Raw genomic sequence first — 21,902 nt, 5'->3', positions numbered from 1 at the left:
AAGACTGATGATGAAACTCCAATACTTTGGCCACCTAGTGGAAAAAGCCAACCCACTGGAAAAGACCTTGATGCTCGGAAAGACTGAGGGCAGGAGCAGAAGGCAGTGACAGAGGATGAGAAGGCTGGATGGTGTCACTGACTCAATGGACACGAGTTTGAGCAAGCTCGGGGAGATGGTGAAGGACAGGGAAGCCTCACGTGCTGCAGTCCATGGGCTTGCAAAGAGACAGACACAACTTAGTGACTGAACAACAAAGGGGTAAGAAGAGGGGCTTTCCAGGTGGCACAGTGGTTAAGTATTCGCCTTCCAACACAGGAGATGCAGGTTTGATCCCTGGGTCAGGAAGGTCCCCTGAAGGGGGAAATTGCAACCCACTCCAGTATTCTTCCCTGGAAAATTCCATGGACATAGAGGCCTGGCAGGCTAGAGTCGGGCATGACTGAGCTCACACACAAGGGATCAGAGGGAGGGGCAGGTGTTCTAATGCTCATAGGCACTGAGACCTACAAATGTTAAGTTTACAAGGGATCACAGCCCACGTCTGTTGGACTGATGTCTTTGCTTTAATGTCAATCAGGTGCCAAATGAGAACATTTGCTAAGATAAAGAGAATGTTTCGCTAGGGAAGGAAAACGGGGAGCAGAACTGAAACATTTGACTCATTAAAAAATTCTAATAATCTAATGAGAGAAAATATTTGCAACTCACATTATAAAATAGCAAAAAGAGCTAATCTAATATTCGAAGAACTGCAAATAAAAATGAAGACCACACTTCCCTGGTAGCTCCCTAATAAAGAATCTGCCTGCCAACACAGGAGACGCAGGTTCGATGCCTGATCCGGGAGGATCACACATGCCACCGAGCAACTAAGCCTGTGGGCCACAGCTATTCAGCCTGTGCTCTAGAGCCCTGGAGTTGTAACTAATGAAGCCCGCGTGCTCTGTCACAGAAGAGGAACCCACAATGAGGAGCCCACACACTACAACTAGACAGCAGCCCCTCTTGCAGCAACTAGAGAAAAGCTCATGCGGCAACAAAGACCTAGCATGGCCAAAAATAGACAAATTTTTTTTAATTAAGTTTTAAAAATGCAGTGGAGAAAAGGATTTTAAAAAATGTTTTCTAAAAAACTGAAGACCACAACAAAAAAAAATAAAATAAAATAAAAAACTGAAGACCATAAATTCAAAATAAGATGAGGAAAGGATAGGAATATTTCACAAAAAGTGAAATACAAAATGGTTTATAAATTCTAAAACATTCAAGTTTACCTAAAAAGTAAAATATCAAAATCGCACATACTTTGCTACCATTATTCATCGATCAGAATTATTTGACATGCCAATAAGCTGAGCTGATGAGGCTGTGGTCAAACAAGCCCTCTTATGCATTGCTGACCTAAGTATAAATTAGTACAAATTCTCTAAATGGCAATTAAACAATAATTGTTAAAATTTAAAACATGTATCCTCAGGCCCAACAACTGCACTTCTAGGAAGTTAGCCTATAACCTACAAACTTATCATGTAAGAGCAAAATATATTTGTCCAACTTTTACTCACTGTAGTATTCTTTGCAATTAAAGAGACAAAATCTGGAAGTGTAACCGAGATGTCCAACAAAAAGAGACTGTGCTGTGTTGTGTGTTTAGTCGCTCAGTCCTATCCGACTTTTTGACTCCATGGACTGTGGCCCACCAGGCTCCTCTGTCCATGGGAATTGTCTAGGCAAGAATACTGGAGTGGATTGCCATGCCACCCTCCAGGGGATTTTCCCAACCCAGGGATCAAAGCCAGGTCTCTTGCATTGCAGGCAGATTCTTTACTGTCTGAGCCACCAGGAAAGCCCGTGAATACTGGAGTAGGTAGCCTATCCCTTCTCCAGGGGATCTTCCAGACCCAGGAACCGAACCAGGGTTTCTTCTGTTGTAGAAGGATGCATTACCAGCTAAGCCACCAGGGAAACCCCCCCCCCCAAAAAAAAGAGACTATATTTAAGTATTAATAGATTATGGTACATGCATAAACTGGGACATTCTGCTCTACTACATGGAACGAAGCACCTCTCTAAAGCTATGGAACAAATAAGGTAAACCATCCAAAATTTATTAAAAGAAAAATAAAAGTAAAGAAGGACCTGTACTTACTTGATTGGGTAAATAAAAACCTCTGAAAAGATCTGTAATAAAACGGTAAAACTAGTCATCTCTGGCAAAGAAAATCTACTTACTAGGTAGCAGAGGTGCTAAAGCTTCCCATACACCCTCTTATACGTGTGATTTGATTCGAACACGAGGGCTATTACCATGTTTCCCAAAATATAAAGCTTACATTAAACAATCATCAGTTTACAAATAGAACAAAATAGCACCAACATCTAGAGCAGCGGCTGCACAGAAGAGAGCTCACACAGAGGTCAGAGGCCACTATCCTGAGACAGGCCCGATGGCAAGGCTGGCCCTTCCTGAATCCAGGAAGCTGAGTAAGTAGTCCCCTAAAGCAACAGAAAGATTTCCCTAAATCATTGCAGTGCTTCACTATGCCTAAACTGCTTATACTATGTAGCTTATGTTTTTATACTTAAATTTCCTTCTGGAATTCTCGCATTTTGGTACATCCAAGGTATAGCATGCCTTTGTGAATGACCTCCAACAGAAATCCTGGACTGAGCCTCAGGCAGAACTTCCCTGGTGTATAGTATTTCACGTGTGTTGTTACAACTTGTTGTTGGAGGAATTAAGCACTTCTGGTCTAACTCCAATAGATGGGGACTCTTGGAATCTTTTAGCTGGTTTCCTCCAGATCTTCTCCCCACACCATTCCCCTTTACTGATTCCGCTTTGCATCCTTTCACTATAATAAATCTTAGCCATGAATATGGCTTTATTCTGAGTCTTGTAAACTCTCCAAGCAAATCACCAAAATTCTAGACCCACAACACATAACTTAACCCATCACCTTTTAACTTGATCCCAAAAGCTGGAAAAGCATCTCAGGCAGTCTTGCCATTTTACATAAAATTTACCTCTATACAGGGCAAATTTTGTCACCCTGCTTATTTACCTTATATGAAGAGTACATCACGAGAAACATGGGGCTGGAGGAAGCACAAGCTGGAATCAAGATTGCCAGGAGAAATATCAATAACCTCAGATATGCAGATGACATCACCCTTATGGCAGAAAGCGAAAAGGAACTCAAGAGCCTCTTGATGAAAGTGGAAGAGGAGAGTGGAAAAGTTGGCTTAAAACTCAACATTCAGAAAACTAAGATCATGGCATCTGGTCCCATCACTTCATGGCAGATAGATGGGGAAACAGTGGAAACAGTGGCTGACTTTATTTTTCTGGGCTCCAAAATCACTGCAGATGGTGATTGCAGCCATGAAATTAAAAGACGCTTACTCTTTGGAACGAAAGTTATGACCAACCTAGACAACATATTAAAAAGCAGAGATATTACTTTGCCAACAAAGGTCTATCTAGTCAAGGCTGCGGTTTTTCCAGTGGTCATGCATGGATGTGAGAGCTGGACTATTAAGAAAGCTGAGTGCCGAAGAATTGATGCTTTTGAACTGTGGTGTTGGAGAAGACTCTTGAGAGTCCCTTGGACTGCAAGGAGATCCAGCCAGTCCATCCTAAAGGAGATCAGTCCTGGGTATTCATTGGAAGGACTGATGCTGAAGCTGAAACTCCAATACTTTGGCCAACTGATGCGAAGAGCTGACTCACTGGAAAAGACCCTAATGCTGGGAAAGATTGAGGGCAGGAGGAGAAGGGGACAAAAGAGGATGAGATGGTTGGGTGGCATCACCGACTCAATGGACATGGGTTTGGGTGGACTCTGGAGTTCGTGATGGACAGGGAGTCCTGGCGTGCTGTGATTCATGGGGTCGCAAAGAGTCGGACACAACTGAGCGACTGAAGTGAACTGAATGCAAAGCAAAATTCAGAATCCAAGTTAGGACAGTAGGTGGGGGAAATGTCCACTGAAACCTGAAAGTCCACTAGAGATTTGGGGGAAAGCAGAAACCATCTAAGAAACACAGTGCCTGTACTGAATTTGAGCTCTTTAAAGAAAGTAGCATTCTTCTTCTTTGTGTCCTCCAAATGTGGATTATGGGCCATAATCCAGTTCTTCCTGACGAAAGTCAGTATGATTTTACCAGATAGCCAAAAAACAAGAACTCCATCAGACAAAAACTATGGGGTGAAATAAGCCCACTTGCTTTGCCAATCAGTGCACCAAAATTAAGACAAAATAGGCCAATAAACAACAAAGTTCTACTGTACAGCACAGGGAACTATGTTCAATATCCTGTCACAATTCATAATGGAAAGGAATACATATATACGCACATACACACACACAAATATGGGGCTTCCCTGGTGGTTCAGATGATAAACAATCTGCCTGCAATGCAAAAGACCTGGGTTCTATGTGGGGAAGATCTCCCAGAGAAGGGAACAGCAACCCACTCCAGTCTTCCTGCCTGGAAAATCCCATGGACAGAGGGGCCTGGCAGGCTACAGTCCATGGGGTCACAAATGAGTCAGATACAACTTAGTGACTAACACATTACATCTATACATATATAAATATATTCAATATAACCAAGTCACTCTGCTATACAGGGAAATTATACACTGTAAATCAGCTGTATGTCAAAAAAAATTTTAATAAAAATTTACAAAGACAAAAGAAGCCAAAGAGCTAAAATATCAGATAACTACTGCAGAATGAGGAGATTCACTGGAAAAGCAAATACAACCACCTAAATTTCAACAGTACCTAAGGACGCCACCACACTACAAGCACAAAGCTATAAACAGCCAGGCTTCCATCTAAATAGGCAAGTAGAAAATACAAGATGAGGTCTACTGCTGTCTTGCCTTTAGTGCCGGATATAAAAACAGCAAAGATACAGAGACAGGAATAGAGAAAAAGCATTTCTTATTGAGAGTATTCAACTAATTCAACAAACAAGAGGCTACCATGTGCCAGGCACTATGCAGGGTGCTAGAAGGAATCCAGGAAGAAGCGGGCTTAGTCAGAGATAAGCCTTTAAACAGACAGAATAGAAGCAAGAGCAAAAACTAAAGAGGAAAAAAAAATTCAATATGAGAACCAGTCTGAAAAGTTCTTAAAATAATGGTTACCGCCTAAGACAAAAAGCAGTTTTATTTTCAATTAACAGCTTTCTTCTTTCTGCTTCTTCATAGACCCTAATAAAGGGATGAAACTTACCGAAACAACACAGTCCACAACAGGCTTCTTAAGAACACTTTCTGCAGTCTCCTTCAGTTTGGATAAAAGCATGGCAGTCACCTGCTCCGTGGTAAAACTACGTTCCTCCTCCATGTATTTCACCTGCAATAAAAAACAAAAGGATCTAAACTTATTGTATTTCTTCATGTCCTAAAAACCTAAAATGAATAATTTCTAAATCACCAGTGGAACATTATCTCAAGAGGAAATTAAGAAAGCTAGTTTTGGAAGCAAAAATAATTTAAAGGTCACTTTTAGCTTGTTAAATGTGCTTACCAACCAGGATACCTGGAGATGAGATTCAGTTCAACTCAGAAGCTCAGTCATGTCTGACTCTGAGACCCCATGGACCGCAGCATGCCAGGCTTCCCTATCCATCACCAACTCCCAGAGCTTGCTCAAACTCATGTCCATCAAGTCGGTGATGCCATCCAACCATCTCATCCTCTGTCCTCCCCTTCTCTTCGTGCCTTCAATCTTTCCCAGCATTAGGGTCTTTTCAAATGAGTCAGTTCTTCACATCCAAGTATTGGAGTTACAGCTTCAGCATCAGTCCTTCCAATGAACACCCAGGACTGATCTCCTTTAGGATGGACTGGCTGGATCTCCTTGCAGTCCAAGGGACTCTCAAGAGTCTTCTCCAACACCACAGTTCAAAAGCATCAATTCTTCGGCACTCAGCTTTCTTTATAGTCCAACTCTCACATCCATACATGACCACTGGAAACATCATAGCCTTGACTAGACAGACCTTTGTTGACAAAATGATGTCTCTGCTTTTTAATATGTTGTCTAGGTTGGTCATAACTTTCGTTCCAAAGAGTAAGCGTCTTTTAATTTCATGGCTGCAATCACCATCTGCAGTGACTTTGGAGCCCAGAAAAATTAAGTCAGCCTCTGTTTCCACTATTTCCCCATCTATCTGCCATGAAGTGATGGGACCAGATGCCATGATCTTAGTTTTCTGAATGTTGAGCTTTAAGCCAACTTTTCCACTCTCCTCTTCCACTTTCATCAAGAGGCTCTTGAGTTCCTCCTCACTTTCTGTCGTAAGGGTGGTGTCATCTGCGTATCTGAGGCTATTGATATTTCTCCCAGCAATCTTGATGCCAGCTTGTGCTATATCCAGCCCAGCATTTCACATGATGTACTCTGCATACAAGTTAAATAAGCAGGGTGACAATATACAGCCTTGACATACTCCTTTCCTGATGTGGAACCAGTCTATTGTTTCATGTCCAGTTCTAACTGTTGTTTCTTGACCTGCACACAGATTTCTCAGGAGGCAGGTAGGTAGTCTGGTATTCCCATCTTTCGAAGAATTTTTCACAGTATGCTGTAATACACACAGTCAAAAGGCTTTGGCATAGTCAATAAAGCAGAAGCAGACGTTTTTCTGGAACTCTCTTGCTTTTTCTGTGATTGAAGGGATGTTGGCAATTTGATCTCTGGTTCCTCTGCCTTTTCAAAACCTAGCCTGAACATTTGGAGAATTTGGAGCATTACCTTGCTAGCGTTGTTCTTTACAGCATCGGACTTTACTTCCATCACCATTCACATCCACAACTGAGCACTGTTTTTGTTTTGGCTCCATCTCTTCATTCTTTCTGGAGTTATTTCTCCGCTCTTTTCCAGTAGCATATTGAGTACCTACTGGCCTGGGGAGTTCATCTTTCAGTGTCATATCTTTTTGCCTTTTCATATTTTCACGGGGCTCTCAAGGCAAGAATACTGAAGGGGTTTGCCATTCCCTTCTCCAGTGGACCACGTTTTGTCAGACCTCTCCACCATGACCCATCTGTCTTGGGTGGCCCTACACAGCATGGCTCATAGTTTCTCTGAGATAGACAAGGCTGTGGTCCATGGGATCAGTTTGATTAGTTTTCTGTGATTGTGGTTTTCATTCTGTCTGCCCTCTGACAGGTAAGGGTAAGAGGCTTAGGGAAGCTTCTGATGGGAGACAATGACTGTGGGGTAAACTGGGTCTTGTTCTGATGGGTAGGGCCATGCTCAGTAAATCTTTAATCCAATTTTCTGTCAATGAGCAGGGCTGTGTTCCCTCCCTGTTGTTTGACCGAACTGTTTGGGAGATCAAACTGTGGCGGAAGTAATGAAGGTAATGCTGACCTCCTTCAAAAGGTCCCATGCCTGCACTGCCACACTCAGTGTCCCCAACCCTGCAGCAGGCCACCGCCGACCCACATCTCCTCCAGAGACTCCTGGACACTCACAGGCAAGTCTGACTCAGTCTCTTGTAGGGTCACTACTACTTTCATCTGGCATCCATGAAGACCACTATGTAAATGGTATGTTCTGACCACCAACAAAACTTAAGACAACTACCTGGGAAGAAGCGAACTGGTGTATAGCTCCCCATAAACCGCACTGCCCCTCCATTAAAGGGCCTGGTGGTGGAAACTATTTTACCATCTGACATACTATGTATATTTTACTTTGCTCACTGTGTTGACTTTATAATCATCACCTCAATTAGGATCCAATCTAAGGTAATAGTTTTTGTCAGATCGGTTCACTGTTGACTCGATGGAACTGAGTTTGAGCAAGCTCCAAGAGTTGGTGATGGACAGGGAAGCCTGGCATGCTGCAGTCCGTGGGGTCACAAAGAGTCGGACACGACTGAGCGACTAAACTGACTATTCACTGTCTTAGCCCCAACATCAAGGACACACCTGACAAAATAAATAACTGTTGACACCTTCAAGATATCCTACACCCTGCATAAAGGTATGAAATTCTGACAAGTTTCAAACTGTAAATGCAGAAAAGACTGGCTGAGGTAAGGTCCTATTCCACGTCCATACTTCCCAACTACAATACAGACCAAAAATGTCAACTCTGTACTTTTAGCTCCTGCTCCACCTTGAACACCATCTTCTCACCTTCTCCCTCCCAAACCCAACCATAATTTATTCTGGTTTAGAACAGTTTCTCACCTTACTGAATATAGATGGGAAAATAATCCTCCCGGTGAGCCTCTTTCAAGGCTACCTCTTCTTTTCTCATTTAAGTCTTCCAAAATTCCTCCAGCCTCATACTTGGATCCACAGGTGTTCTCCCTAGTCTCTTCCTCCCTTGGCTCTTCGGACTAAATCTGCCAATGCCCACCCTATTTCTTCCATAACTATTAAGTAATCCTCATTTCCTCATCTCCATTTCTTTTCCTCCTCTGCACTTCTTATCCATCATTAGGCCCTTTAAAACTGTTTTAAAAAATTACTGCTGAAAATACCCTAAGTAAACCCAGTGATCATTTTTCAGTTATCAGAATTCTTTACTTTCAAATTCAACTGAGTTCTCAGTTACAACCGCAAAACTGACTATCTTTTTCCCACGATTTTCAACATCTCTTGGACTTGAACCTGTTCCCATGATCCTTAGTTCTCCAAATGGGGTGTCTCAAACATCAAATCTCCTTTCTCTAAACTCAGTTGTCTGGAAAGCTCAAACATACTTCTGGATTCCTCTTACCACCTGAGTGCAAGAGACAGATGTGTTCACCATACCCATCGCTCAGCCTCTCATCTTTTTCGAATGGTCAGCTCACATCATGCTTCACAAAGAGATTCTCCTAGATGTTACAGAGATAGCAAAGACTAAACTCCCTTTTCTCCAAAAAAACACCACCGCTTTCCAATCCTACTGTCAAGAGTATGACTACATATCTGGGAGTAACTTTAAAGTTGATTTCTTTTCTTGCTCTTCCAGTGATCACTCACTAAAATCATAACAGAAAGACTACTGGGAAGACTGCTGCATTAGAAAACAAGACAAGAAGTTAACGTCACATCATCACCACCTATCTGTCCAACCCCTATTAACAGTGCTACCTATGGCTCCCAAATAAAAGCCAGATCATTTAAAAAACCATTGCCAAATGGTCTTCACCAGCAAGACTTTCCAAAGCATTTGTAACAATTTTCATTACAACTTAAAACTAGAATGGTATGATATATTGATCTGATAACATTCTCAAGGGCTTCCCTGATAGCCCAGTTGGTAAAGAATCCACCTGCAATGCAGGAGACTCCAGTTCGATTCCAGGATCAGGAAGATCTGCTGGCAAAGGGTTAGGCTATCCGCTCTAGTATTCTTGGACTTCCCTTGTGGCTCAGCTGGTAAAGAATCCACTTGCAGTATGGGAGACCTGGGTTTGACCCCTAGGTTGGGAAGATCCCCTAGAGGAGGGAATGGCTACTCACTTCTATACACTGATCTGATAACATAAAATACTGTATTTCAATCATAAGGCATTATCTTCAGAACCTTACCTTTATACCTGTTAACCCAGTGGCCAACTGCACAATATCATATGCAAGTTTGGATTTTTCTGCCTCCACAAATGGATCAGAGAATGCTCGGCCATGGAATCTTTTAAATCCTTGGACTGTGTTCTTTGCATTGGAAATTACCTAAGAGAAAGGATATCAGAGTTAAAGAGTAGAAAGACTATTATAACAGCAATTAAATTGGGGGGGAGATTCAAAAATCTCAGGATTAAATTAGAATCCTTTTCATGCCACAACCTTTCCTTCCTAGTTTGTTTCCTCCAGCACTAAACCTTTCTAAATGATGCCTTCTGAAGTGAGGAGTGATGAACCTATACAGGTCACATAGTGGCAGGCTAGGACCAGAGCCCAGTTTGTCTTACTTCCTCAGTAAGACAGATCATTACCCTTCATACTTCTAATGAACCTTTATATTAAATAATTTTCATCTTTTAAAAATTACCTGTAGTTTGTGATTCAAACTTCCCAGGAGTCAATCCAACAGTATATATTAATCCAGTTATTCTAGTGAATGAAACTTACCATAAAGAAAAAACAGATGACACTAAGCCCACAAAGACAAATGCAGATAAACTGACACAGTATTATTTATCACAACAGAAAACTGGAAAGAGCCTAGAGGGTCAATGACAGGGAAATGAGTAAATAAATTATAGTCTATCCATACAATGGACAAATTATTTTAGAAGTCTGGAGACAAGTATCTATATGCTATGATGTCACCTTCTTAGAGTGGGGGAGAAAAACACTTACATGCTTATAATATAAAAGGTTACACATTAAGATAGTAACAGTAATTTTTGGACAGTGGTAGGATGCTAACTTCTAAATGCCTTATACTCGTACACCTGCATTTCCTAATTTATCTCTAACAAAAACTACTGTACTTTATGAAAAAAATGCTGGCAAAGATATTCAAAAACTGAAAATGAATTTCTGCTCAAGACTTATGGACTCTTCTTCCCAATGCAGGAGTGCAACAAGTCCCAAGGAAAAACAACAACAGAGCTCCTCTGAATCCAATATGTCAAAGGCACAAACAGAAGTTCTTTTGTAAAACAATATGAAACCTCCAAAGTCAGGCTCTGCTTCAGTAAGCTGCCAAGAAATTCAATACCACAATAACTATGTCAACCTAGAACTAGGCAGCCAGTTTAGTATAACAACTATTCTCAATAATGAAAGCAAGTTTAAAACCAAAACAGCTCTGTATTTGCTACCTGCTGTCTCCTAAAACATCTTGAACTTTCTGCAACTTATAAAACACCCAATTTAATTAAAAATCAATTGGTTAAGCACCATTTGGTGGGGGCTTATAAATCTTAGGCCCAGACTGGTCCAGAAAGACAGTTATCATTCTATTATGTTGCTCCAGACTGGACTATAGAAAGATCTAACATGGAACTCCTTAATTTTATAGCAACCTCAGGCACTGAGAAAAATACAACTCTTCAAGTTCTGCTGCTCTGCTTACTGAGAAACAAGCAAATAAGTCAGGCTCCTGGTTTAAAAGTAAACTAATGGTAAATGTGTTTCTCCAAGTATGCTTTCCTTCCTTGAGAACCCTGATCAACAAGGTCAAATCTAGAGACAACACTGACCCTAAATATGAGTAAGATGGAAATTCAACAAGACAGATTTTACCGATTATTTTAAATATCCGGGGGGAAAAATTGTTAACAACAACTCAGGAACAAGTAAAACCTTGCATTAACAGTGTCTAGGTAAAACACATCCTGGTAGTTTGCATTAAACAGACCACTGTTCGTGCTATTTTAAAAAGCTGTTTGCTTCTCACTCAGGTACATGAGAATAGGTTTGTCTCTCAGTTGTACACGTAGGGGCTCCCAGTGCTCCACACACAATGGGCACCGAAAAGAGCTCCTGCATGTGAAGGATGGATCAACCACAGAAATAAGTAAGAAAAAAAAGCAGAACTCTACCTGGCTTTTAGCTGCTGCTCCAATTGAGCGATTCTTAGGTCCAAAAGAAATGCAAGCCCTAAAAGATAAAACAAACATTTAAGCATTAAACCTTACTGCAACATTATCCAAAACCAAAGCAGACAAGATTTCTGAGCCTCAGCCAAAAAGCCCTGTTTTTTAAACTGCACACAATAAGTCTATGATTTTGACCTTTCTACTGAGTAAAACTGTCCACGGAATGCACTGCTTCTTAGAACAATGGGAATTCTGTCACTGAGATGTTGAAGCACAAGTCTGATATGACCATCTGTCTAAAATACTAGAGAAAGGTGGACTAAACCAGTCTCCACTATCCTCTAATTCTTCAAGTCTGGTGTTCAAAATTCCAACATAAAATAATATGCTGTCATATTAACACATCAATTAAATGTTCTTTGTGTTTTAGAAACAGCTCATAACTTCGCCAAGAAAGTAGTCTACAAGCCCTGAAAACAACTCTTATCTTATTGTAAATATATGGGAAGTTGTTTTTCTACTAGTTTTCAAGGACTCAATTTTTCTTTTTTTAAAAAAAGACAATTTCTGACAAGGAACTTCATTCCCACTTCTGAACACATTCCTCCAAATCAATTCATATACTGCCTGCTGGTTTCACCTATATGACACTTATTTTAGAAAGCAAAATTTATACCTGCTTAAAGGTATAAATACTTTAAAATACCGTGTTTAAGCTTAGAAAGTCAGTTATACTTGGGAGTTGATGCCTTTGTTATCACGGCCTCTATGCTTCTCCCTGTGTTTCCCTTGCCTGTGTTCCCCTTACTCTCATATTCTTATGTTGCCTCCCTTTCCAGGGGCAGATTTCTCTCAAACTAAGATCAAATTCACCCATGCCACCCAAAAAATTCTAAAAGACAAAGTTGTTCCCAGAGTCCATTTCCCCCTCAGGTTAGTAAACCCTTCTACTCCTACATAATTACTAAAGTAATAAATTGCTTATGTGCACTATCTTATTTAATCCTCATAAGCACCCTATCTTATTTCTACCGTATAGAAGAGGAAACTGAGTCCATAAAAAGGTATTATAGGTAAATGCACCCCAAGTCATAAAATCTGAAAACAACAGGAGTCAGGACTATAGATCATTTCTCCACTAGCTAGCTTTCATCTCCCTAGCCTCCCTGGACCCCTAATTTTTCTAATTTAGTGGAATGAGGAGGAATGAAAGCTCTGGCACCATACTGCCTTGGTCCAAATCTGACACAATTAAATAGAACCATTTCACTTAGATAAACTTACTCTGTGCCTCAACAGCCCTTTCCAAGTCCCAGAGCAGTTATAGGCAGCTATGCCCTGTATCCATACAGCACAGTCTGGGATCTCATGAGATTTCCTAAGAACTCTAAGCTCTACAGGCCAGGAACATGCTGGGAGAGCCCTTCAAGAAGCACAGGTGTCAAGATCAGCCTTCCTGCAAACAGACGACCTATCACTTTAAAAAAAAAATTTCCTGAGTACTTACACTTACCTGTCTCTCCTATGGTGGTGCTAGAACCTGCCTGTCAATGTGGCAGATAACAGACGTGGGTTCGATCCCTGGGTCATGAAGATCCCCTGGAGGAGGGCACAGCAACCCACTCCAGTATTCTTGCCTGGAGAATCCCATGGACAGAAGAGCCTGGAGAGCTCCAGTCCATAAGGTCGCAAAGAGTCAAACACGACCGAGTGACTGAACACACATGCATATCACAGCCCATAGAGCCCTTTAGGAAACTGCCCACTGTAATCTCATCCACTCCACTCACCCTCTCCACTGCTTCTAGCCTATACATGCAAACAAACATCTTTCCAAAAGCCATCAGATCTGAATTTCTAAGATGTATCCCAACAAAACTAAAAGCCCATATTATTCATCTTTGTTTCCTGCAGCCGTTTTCAAACCTTCATCTCCTCAAAACAGGACAAGCTCTAAGCATGAAAAAATTAATGTCCCCAACTTTACTGTATGTCCTATTGAAGGTTTAATTTTCTGTTCTACCTTGGTAACTGTTTTGCTTCTACTTATCTTCCAAACAAAATGAATTACCATCAAATAGGGTCCAGATTCCTTAATGCAGAACTTAAGGCCTCTCATAATTCCAACCCCACTCCCATTTTCCAGCTGCATCTCATGCACACTGTGCCTCAACACAAGTCAGGCAGTCTTCCAATCTTCCTGCTTTGCTCTATCACTCTCACCACCTGAAATGCCCTGGTCCTTCTAAATCTCACTCATTTCCCAGAAACAGCACACACTTTGTGATGTTTGTGATGCATTCCCAATTCCTCTCAAGTAAAAGTTAGTCACTTCAACCTCTTACAACTTACTGGACTTTGGGCAATGCAAATGTCCACCATCACGCAATGTTCTACTGTGCAGAGATGCTCCAAGCAATGTTCTGTTTGAAGTCAGTTAACATTTTCACCTACCCTTAAAAACGACATATCCTTAACAGTAATAGTTTGCAAGTGTCTCATAGATTTTGAAAGGCCGAATACAAGTCTGTCTCAGTTCAAATTATTCATCCTCTTATTTGTCTATGTATGCACATGCTACAAACAGTTCCCCACTTCTGCTACAAAGCAATCAAATCTTACTAATGGAACACCAATCTTTACCACATAATATAGCACACACCTCAAACAAAGCATAGCTCTTGTAAAGTATTGGCAGAGTTCACACTCTTGTCATATTGTAGAAAATCACTAATATATTATTATATAACGTTTACATTCTAAAACAAGTTCTGTAACAAGCCAACTATTACACTACAGAAAGAAATCCTTGGCTTTTCCACTCTATCAACTTGACTGAGTACAACATATGTACAGTTTGAAGGGGAAAAAAAGGGCTCAGGCTCTAGAATTAGACAGTATGAGTCTGTCTGAATCCCTTCTCTAGCTTTCAAGCTGTGTGACCTGTGGTATTTACCGTCTCTGAAATTCAATTTGCTCATCTCTAAAATAGGGAGGATTACATATGGTTGCTCTAAGGACTAAATTTGTTGATCCATTTTTGAAACTGAAAGTGAAAGTCGCTCAGTCGTGTCCAACTCTGTGGGACCCCATGGACTGTACAATCCATTGGAACTCTCCAGGCCAGAATACTGGAGTGGATAGCCTTTCCCTTCTCCAGCAGATCTTCCCGACCCAGGAATTGATCCTAATCGAATCGGATCCTGCATTGCAAGCCGATTCTGTACCAACTGAGGTATCAGAGATCCACTTATAAAGGGCTTTATTATCAGAGACTGGCACATCATAAATAATATTAGCTATTATTAATCCTCCAACAGTTGCAAGTTTTATACAAAAAACATACCAACTAAGGAGTTCCCCAATGGCTTAGTGGTTAGCATTCAGGGTTTTCACTGCAGTGGCCTGGGTTTAATCACTAGTCAAGGAACTGAGATTCCACAAGCTGAGCAGATGACCAAAACAAGATGAAAATATACCAAATAGTTTGCCCTGAAAGTTCTACTTCACCTTCTCAAACTATTTACTAAAACCCACTCAGTCATCTTTAAATCGTAAGAAATAAAAATTCTACCATTTCCTTCTCAATAGGACAACTGAATGAGATCAGTATGTTAAACAGCCACTAACCGCAGAGGTTTTTCAACTACAAGCTTACAAATACTTAAATATGAAAAGGGTCCAAAAAGATTACCTCAGATACTGGGGCCACCACTAGAACAATCTCATTGCAGAAAATTAGCAAAGTGTAAAGAATAAAGTAAGTATTATCAGCAACTCCACAACCAAAACCCTCCCCCCATAAATGGCCACCACTACCATTTAGGTAAATATTCCTATGCAATCCTAATAAGTAATTATTTTAAAAACAGAAGCTACATACCCCCAGTAAATTTCTCAACAAACATGCTCTAAAATCTTCAGTAACTGAATAATTCTGTCCGAGTTTTGATAGCCAACCAGATATTTAAAGTAAACATGTACCACTTACCACTCACCAGGACAAAATTTGCACACAGCCTATATGGAATCCCCATGTATGGCAGGAAGCCCTTCATCCAAGCAGGTCAAGTTCTCTTGTTCTACAGCTTTCATTGCTGAACCTTTCTATGCCAGGCAGTGCACTAAGCATTCTACATTTGCTTCTCCCACACACTCTGAGAAAAGAACTATTACTGACCCTACTTTGTAAATGAAGAATTGAATAAAGTCGTTATGTGCCTAGAAACATAACTAGAGTCCAGCATTCAAAATCAGGACTCTCAAACTCCAAATCCTATCCATAAACATACTTTTGTAATGCTTACCAAACCCTCTAGATTTATCCCTACTTCTATGCCTTCACTGAGACTGTCCCAATCCAGGCTCCGTTATTCTAACCCTATTTGCAAGTCCCAGTCCTGCCTTTCCATATCACCCATCCCCCACTAATGCTCCCTCTCCATTTAACTTGTACTTAATTAAGGTATGTACTTAATAACTTCACCCATAATTATACTCTACCCTTATTCTATTTACTGTTGCTTTCATACTTCCAACTAGACTGACTGCAAGAGCCCTCCACAGCAGGGCTCTTTATCTTACACTTCCTCTATATTCCACACAAGGCTAACTTAACGCTGCTAAGAACAGTAGTACTCAAGACACTTGCTACTTGACTGATACTACTTTTCCTCCATTCCAAATTACAGGTTGACATCAAAAATCAAGTTCAAGACATCTCTGTTCTAATCTTTAAGTCCTAGAAAAAATTATCCATTTAAACTAGGTAACAATGTTGTTCTCCTTCCTGGGTATGAGATACCACTGACCAAACATTTATGCACATTCTAATAGGATATTACCAACAGCTGCAACCAGCACAGATCCTTAAAAGGTAGCTTCATGTTTATATGTGTGTGTAGAACTGTTCTCAGGATATGAAGACAGCTGTTGCTCTAATTCAGTGTTTTAAACAATATAAGAAAATGAGTTTTACAGAGAACCTACAAGAGTATTTAGACTATTAAATAAGAGATAATGGTGAAACTGGCATGAAAATGGTTACATTAATTAGTGTATCCCATGACCACTGTCTTAGCCCTGAGCTAGAAAGTACCCAAAACAGTATCAAACAGAACTCATACTTGCAAGCTATGCAGTTTCTAAAGAACTAAACTCCTGAGTCAATAAGATTTGAACATTAAAAGCTACATATCTGATAAGTGCTAAAGGCAAAGTTCCATACATTTCCTTTTACTGTCCCAATGTAGTCCGTTAATAAAGAGAAATAATAAAAAATACAAAAAGGTAATAAAAGCAGTATTAACAAACACTTAGGGAGTATTCTAAATACTTTATGTAATTTTAACTCATAATCCTCACAAATTCCAGTGAAACAGAGAAATCACTTATGTTCCTGGTGTGAATTAATCTCTTAAATTTTTGTAAAGTATTCAGGCAATATGCACTGAAATTCTAGGCATATATATATCCTTTGTCCAACCACATCTGGAAATCTATCCAACAAAAATAAAAGTACAACATGCAAACATAAATATAAAAGACTATTTGTTGAAGATTATTTCTAATTGCAAAAATTTAGAAACCACCCCAACATTTGAGTAAAGCATGTTCAAGTCATAATATGGACTCATATACTTGAGGTGACTTCGTATTTACTGACTCTGAAAGTTGTCTAAAACATAAGTGAAATAGTTACAAAATACTGTATGATCCTATTTGTTTATACGGGTATATCTGTACATTTACAAATATAAATAAATATACATATATTTATATTTGTATAAATCTAGAAAAGTCATGAAATGATATATATATATGTATATAACAGCAAATAATTAGATAAGAAACAATTTTACTTAGTACTTTATTTTGTTGTTGTTGTGGCAAACAAGTATTTTGTTAAGTCAGGAAAAAAGTTATAATATCGGAAATCCAATTTAGAACCTGATGACAAAGCTCCTGTAGACTATGCCCACCAATTCTGTATACAAGCTTTTTAGTTCCTGAGTCTTTTTTAAAACTACTTTGATAACCTTCACAATTATATATGGGAAGTGTAAGTAGTCTAAAGCTTTAGTTAACAAATCAACTTTCCTTTTCATTGAACCCAAAAGATCCAAGTCATCTTGCAGCTCTACACAGATCTACAACATTTATTAAAGACATTTAGTCTAGAGAGGAACGCTTTTCTTGCACAAATAACATATCAGAAGTTAATCTGCCAGTTAACCAGAACCTATACTTATTTTCAGCTTTCCCTCTCAAAGGTACTTATTGACAATTTCATCTCTTCAAATTCCTAATATATTGTTCTATTAGGAACTAAGTCCATGAAAATAATATAAATTATTCATACACAGAATGCTTTTCTTAGGTAACTCATCTCTACCCTATAAACTCTGCATAATGCAGTCCAACTCACTCCTGTAAAGTTTGGCAGTCTGTTAACATTTCAATTCCAAAGCTTTAAGGTTGTACTCTTCCTATTATAATAATCCAACTAAATATAAAAATAGGCTTTCCATCTTATACCAAAGCCTATGGTCATAAAATGTCAACACTCATAATTTAGAACTCCACAGTTTATCTCTAAGCCGCCCACACTTTCCTCCCGGTTCCATGCCAGTGGAGAGCAACAGCAACTCCCACGTGGACCAAATATTGCAGTAGCCTCATAAGTATCCTCGGGTGCAACAGGCTTCTCTCCCTCTTCTCAAATAAATCCACTCTCCACAAAAAAAAGCCAATCACATTTTTGAAGTATCAACTGAATCACCTCCCACAGCACCTAGATAAAAATCTATGATTTGCAATGCCTTACCATGATCTAACCCACCCTGCCTAACCTCTCTCTACATTCAGTTCAACATTTCAAAAGGCCAAAAGCCCCCCAGTAGAGTCAAACGTGCCAAGTTCAGGTCTTCCTCACCTGCTATTTCTTTTGCCTAAACAACTGTTGCTCACTCCCACCACAGATCTCCATTGTAAAACCCTATTCATCCTCCAGGTTACATCTTACATGACACTTTTTTAAGAATGCCTTCCACCACCCCTCATATCCACTTAAATTAGGTCCCCCATCACTGTTTTCCATACTTTCCCATCAGGGTCCTTACCACAGTCAGTAATTATACATTTAACATTTGGCTTTGCCCACCAGCCATGTGTCCATGATGGAAGGATCTTATTTGCTGAGAAAGCAAGGATCTCTTCCAGGTAAAATTCAACTAGCCCCTCAAAAATGGAAATCAAATCCTGTCGTACCCACACACTGAAATGAGTTATATCTACTGCCATACCACTCTGAACGCTCCTGATCTCATCTGAAATGCATTACTTTCATCATACCCAACCCTCCATTTCATTCCACTCTCACACTCAAGCAAATCTACATCAGTCCCTCTGTATGTTTGAGGTATAAATCCATGCTTTGGTAATTACTTTAAAAAAAAAAATCAACCTTTCTGCCCCCATGTTCTACTTAACCAAAGACTCCAAGGCAGAAATCGAAGCTAATCAAGATCATAGTTCAAAAATTACTTGAACATATGGCATCTAAGTTTCCAAGAGATATAAGGAAAACTATTTTTAAACAGACATTCTTTGTCACAATTACATGGTCTATCTATCCTTTCCTGAAACAACTCTTTCAGTTCCAAATAATGAGATTCACGGTAATTCTGTTACAGTTCCTATCTGTCTAAAGGAGAAAGATGGGGCATCATAATAGGCTAAAAAGAAAGGTCAGGAACATTTCATTCTAATACTTGATATTCTTACCTTTGGAGCTAAATAAAATATGCTCACTTCTAGGTGGTAAAAAGACCAAAAAGTTACATGATTAACTCAGTGCTCTAGTCCTTTTAACTTCTTGAGGAAAACTATCTCTACAGATGAAGCACAACAGGATCCAGAAAGACAGTAACAAATAGGAAATTAATGCTTAAATACTTAAAAAACTTCGTGTACAATACACTTGCCTGGAAATACAAATTAGACGCACTATTACAAACTATGAAGATGGGAGGGTGGGGGATTGGGTTGTGGCTCTTAATGAGTACAGGGTTTCTCTTGTGGGGAAAAGAAACCGTTAAAATTGTGTTGATAACTGCACAATTGTGACTACACTAAAAATCAATTGTACACTTTTAAAGAGTTAATTAACTGTACGGTATGTGAATTATATCTCATTAATGCTGTTAAAAACTACAAAATTGAGAAAGGAACATCAAACTGAGATTTTGAATCTGGGATGGGTTTTCGGGGAAGCACTTGGGTTAGGTCTAAAATAAGAGGTAGAAATCTGATAGGTTTAAGGAAAATGTTGTCAGTTTGGTAAACGGAGCAATTGAGTTGGCCAGAAATCTATCACCGAAGCTTAACAAAAATCAGGGCAAAAAAGGAGCCTTAGAACAGAGGCCCTTAATGAGACACAATGAGAACCAAACAAATAATACGAAACTTCTTAAAAGATTTTGTCCAAAAGGAAGACAATGATTGAAAGGTACCTCTAAGAATACAAGTAGATTCTTACTTACCCTATGCAAGGAAAAACGTGGGTGAGTCATTATTTTTTTTAGTGCTGTGTCTTTATTGGTCCCATAACTTACTATAGGTTCTTTTAAAAGCCAAAGTGAGCCCCTGAGTCATTCATTAACAATTGGGACCAACACCCTGGCTGGAATGTATATTACCGTAAAAGTGGAACGCTGTTGGGGTGGATGCGCACAGGATAGCAGAAAATGACAAAACACAGTTCAATACACTACTGAAGCGACGTGAAAAGCCAAAGTGAATGCAAAGGTATCCAAAAGGCATCGATTTTATTATATCTTTTTCTGAATCTTTCCGTGCCAAGCCAATCTTGAGATCTCCGGTGCTCCGACTCCCTCTCTTCCGGGCGCCACCCCACCCCCACTCACGTGGGACTCTGGCCGCTGCAAGGTCTTACGCCTGCCGGCAGATGCCAGAAGCGGTTCAATTAAACTTTTATTAAGCGCTTGCTGTGTGCATAGCCCCGAACTCTGTGCTGGCCTGAAGAAACGTTAGTACACTCCGCGCCTACAATGTGCCTTCTAAAAGAGGGTCTCGGTCCATCCCACATCCCAGGCCTGCCTTCCCTCCAGTTCCTACCCATGGCCTCCGCTAGTCCAAGGAACCACTCACAGCCCTTGTTCGGCCGGCCGGTCACAGAAAAAAGGCGTCGCCCTTAGCGCAGACCCACAAGAAGGGTCGCAGCCCCTAATGACCTAAAACCCAATGGGGTTCCCCTACCAACCGGAGCCTCGGCTCAGAACGGAGGTGACTGGCCGGTCCGCGTTCCCCAAACCGCGAGGGTCACAGCCCGGACAAGCGCTACCTCCCCACCCCCAGTGCACGCGGCTAGCCTGGCCCACACTCACGGCGTGCAGCGGTCGCTGTACTCATTAGCGATCGTTTCGATGCCGCCGGCGCGGGCTACAGCGACGTAGCAGCTCTGGAACCCCAGGTCTATGCCCACCACCGACATGGCGCCGGCTACAGCTCAGGCTCCAGCCCAGGTCCGGCCGGCAAGAGAAGACACGGACCCCGGCGGGGCTGGCGCGCAGAAAGCTGGCCGCGTGGGACAGGGGGACCTGGGATAGTGGGGGACGTGCGAAGATCCACGCGAGAGCCTACGGTCTTGGAAAGAGGGCCGCGCTGAGGGCACTGCTCAGGCCGGCTCCGGCTCAGCGGCCGCACAGTGGGCGCCGGTAGCGGGGGCGGAGAAGATCTCGAAAGATCTCGTTGCGACGAGAGTAAAGCTGCAGCGCGAGAACTGAGAGGGAATGTTCTCGCGAGACCCCGTCTCAGCTGCCTTTCTTCCTGAGGCTCCGCCCCCCAGTTACGTACAAGAGTGCGTCAAGCCCAGGCCCAAGATACAGAGGAGCGACGGGGAAGCCGAAAGATAGTTGGGAGGCGGAGCTGGTCACTGAGCCTGCGCACAGAACGCTCCGCAGCACTCCCTGCAGCGGTAAAGAGCAGTGGAGCACCTCCTTTCCTGTAGAAAGTACGAGGGAGAGCAGGTTTGAGGCAAAAACTGAGGAAGTGCTTCTGGCCTACTTCCGTCTTTTTTCTTTATCTCAAAGGAAGTTCTGGTTGTGGCACCTCCTACGCCCCACCTTGTGTAGGGAAGTGGGATCGCAAAATGATTTTCAAAGTCCAGAGGGACTTCTCATCTCCTCTGCTTGGGGAAGGTTACTGGGCGAAGGAGGCCTCCTTTGAAACGCGACCCTCAGCAGAGTGTTCGATCGAGCTCTGTCAAAGACAGTGCCCTCTGCACCGGAGGCCAGGACTCCACCTTGTTTTTTGTTCGTCAGCCTTGTCGCACCCTTTTCTGAACCACTCTTGCAGTTAGG

The 21,902-nt window shown here is 41.1% G+C and overlaps 1 protein-coding gene across 2 annotated transcripts in view; it reads right to left on the bottom strand.

Annotated features, from left to right (window-relative positions):
• HSPA4 (heat shock protein family A (Hsp70) member 4) overlaps positions 1-21,546 on the bottom strand; it is a 49,540-nt gene extending 27,994 nt beyond the window's left edge. The window contains exons 1-4 of one of the 2 annotated variants that reach the window (XM_069589776.1): positions 20,928-21,546; positions 11,524-11,581; positions 9,563-9,703; positions 5,253-5,375 (exon numbers count right to left, since the gene is read on the bottom strand). In XM_069589776.1, the coding sequence (XP_069445877.1) occupies positions 5,253-5,375; positions 9,563-9,703; positions 11,524-11,581; positions 20,928-21,034 (429 nt within the window). In that variant the 5' untranslated portion in view covers positions 21,035-21,546. Of the gene's footprint in view, positions 1-5,252; positions 5,376-8,227; positions 9,704-11,523; positions 11,582-20,927 lie in introns of both variants that reach the window. The other variant, XM_069589777.1, reaches the window with a different exon arrangement.
• Between the last annotated feature and the right edge of the window lie 356 nt (positions 21,547-21,902).

Source organism: Ovis canadensis, chromosome 5 (assembly GCF_042477335.2).
Source record: "Ovis canadensis isolate MfBH-ARS-UI-01 breed Bighorn chromosome 5, ARS-UI_OviCan_v2, whole genome shotgun sequence".
NCBI classification, from domain to species: Eukaryota; Metazoa; Chordata; class Mammalia; order Artiodactyla; family Bovidae; genus Ovis; species Ovis canadensis.
The sequence above is the reverse complement of the archived record's forward strand: the minus strand, read 5'-3'. Positions and strand labels throughout refer to the sequence as shown.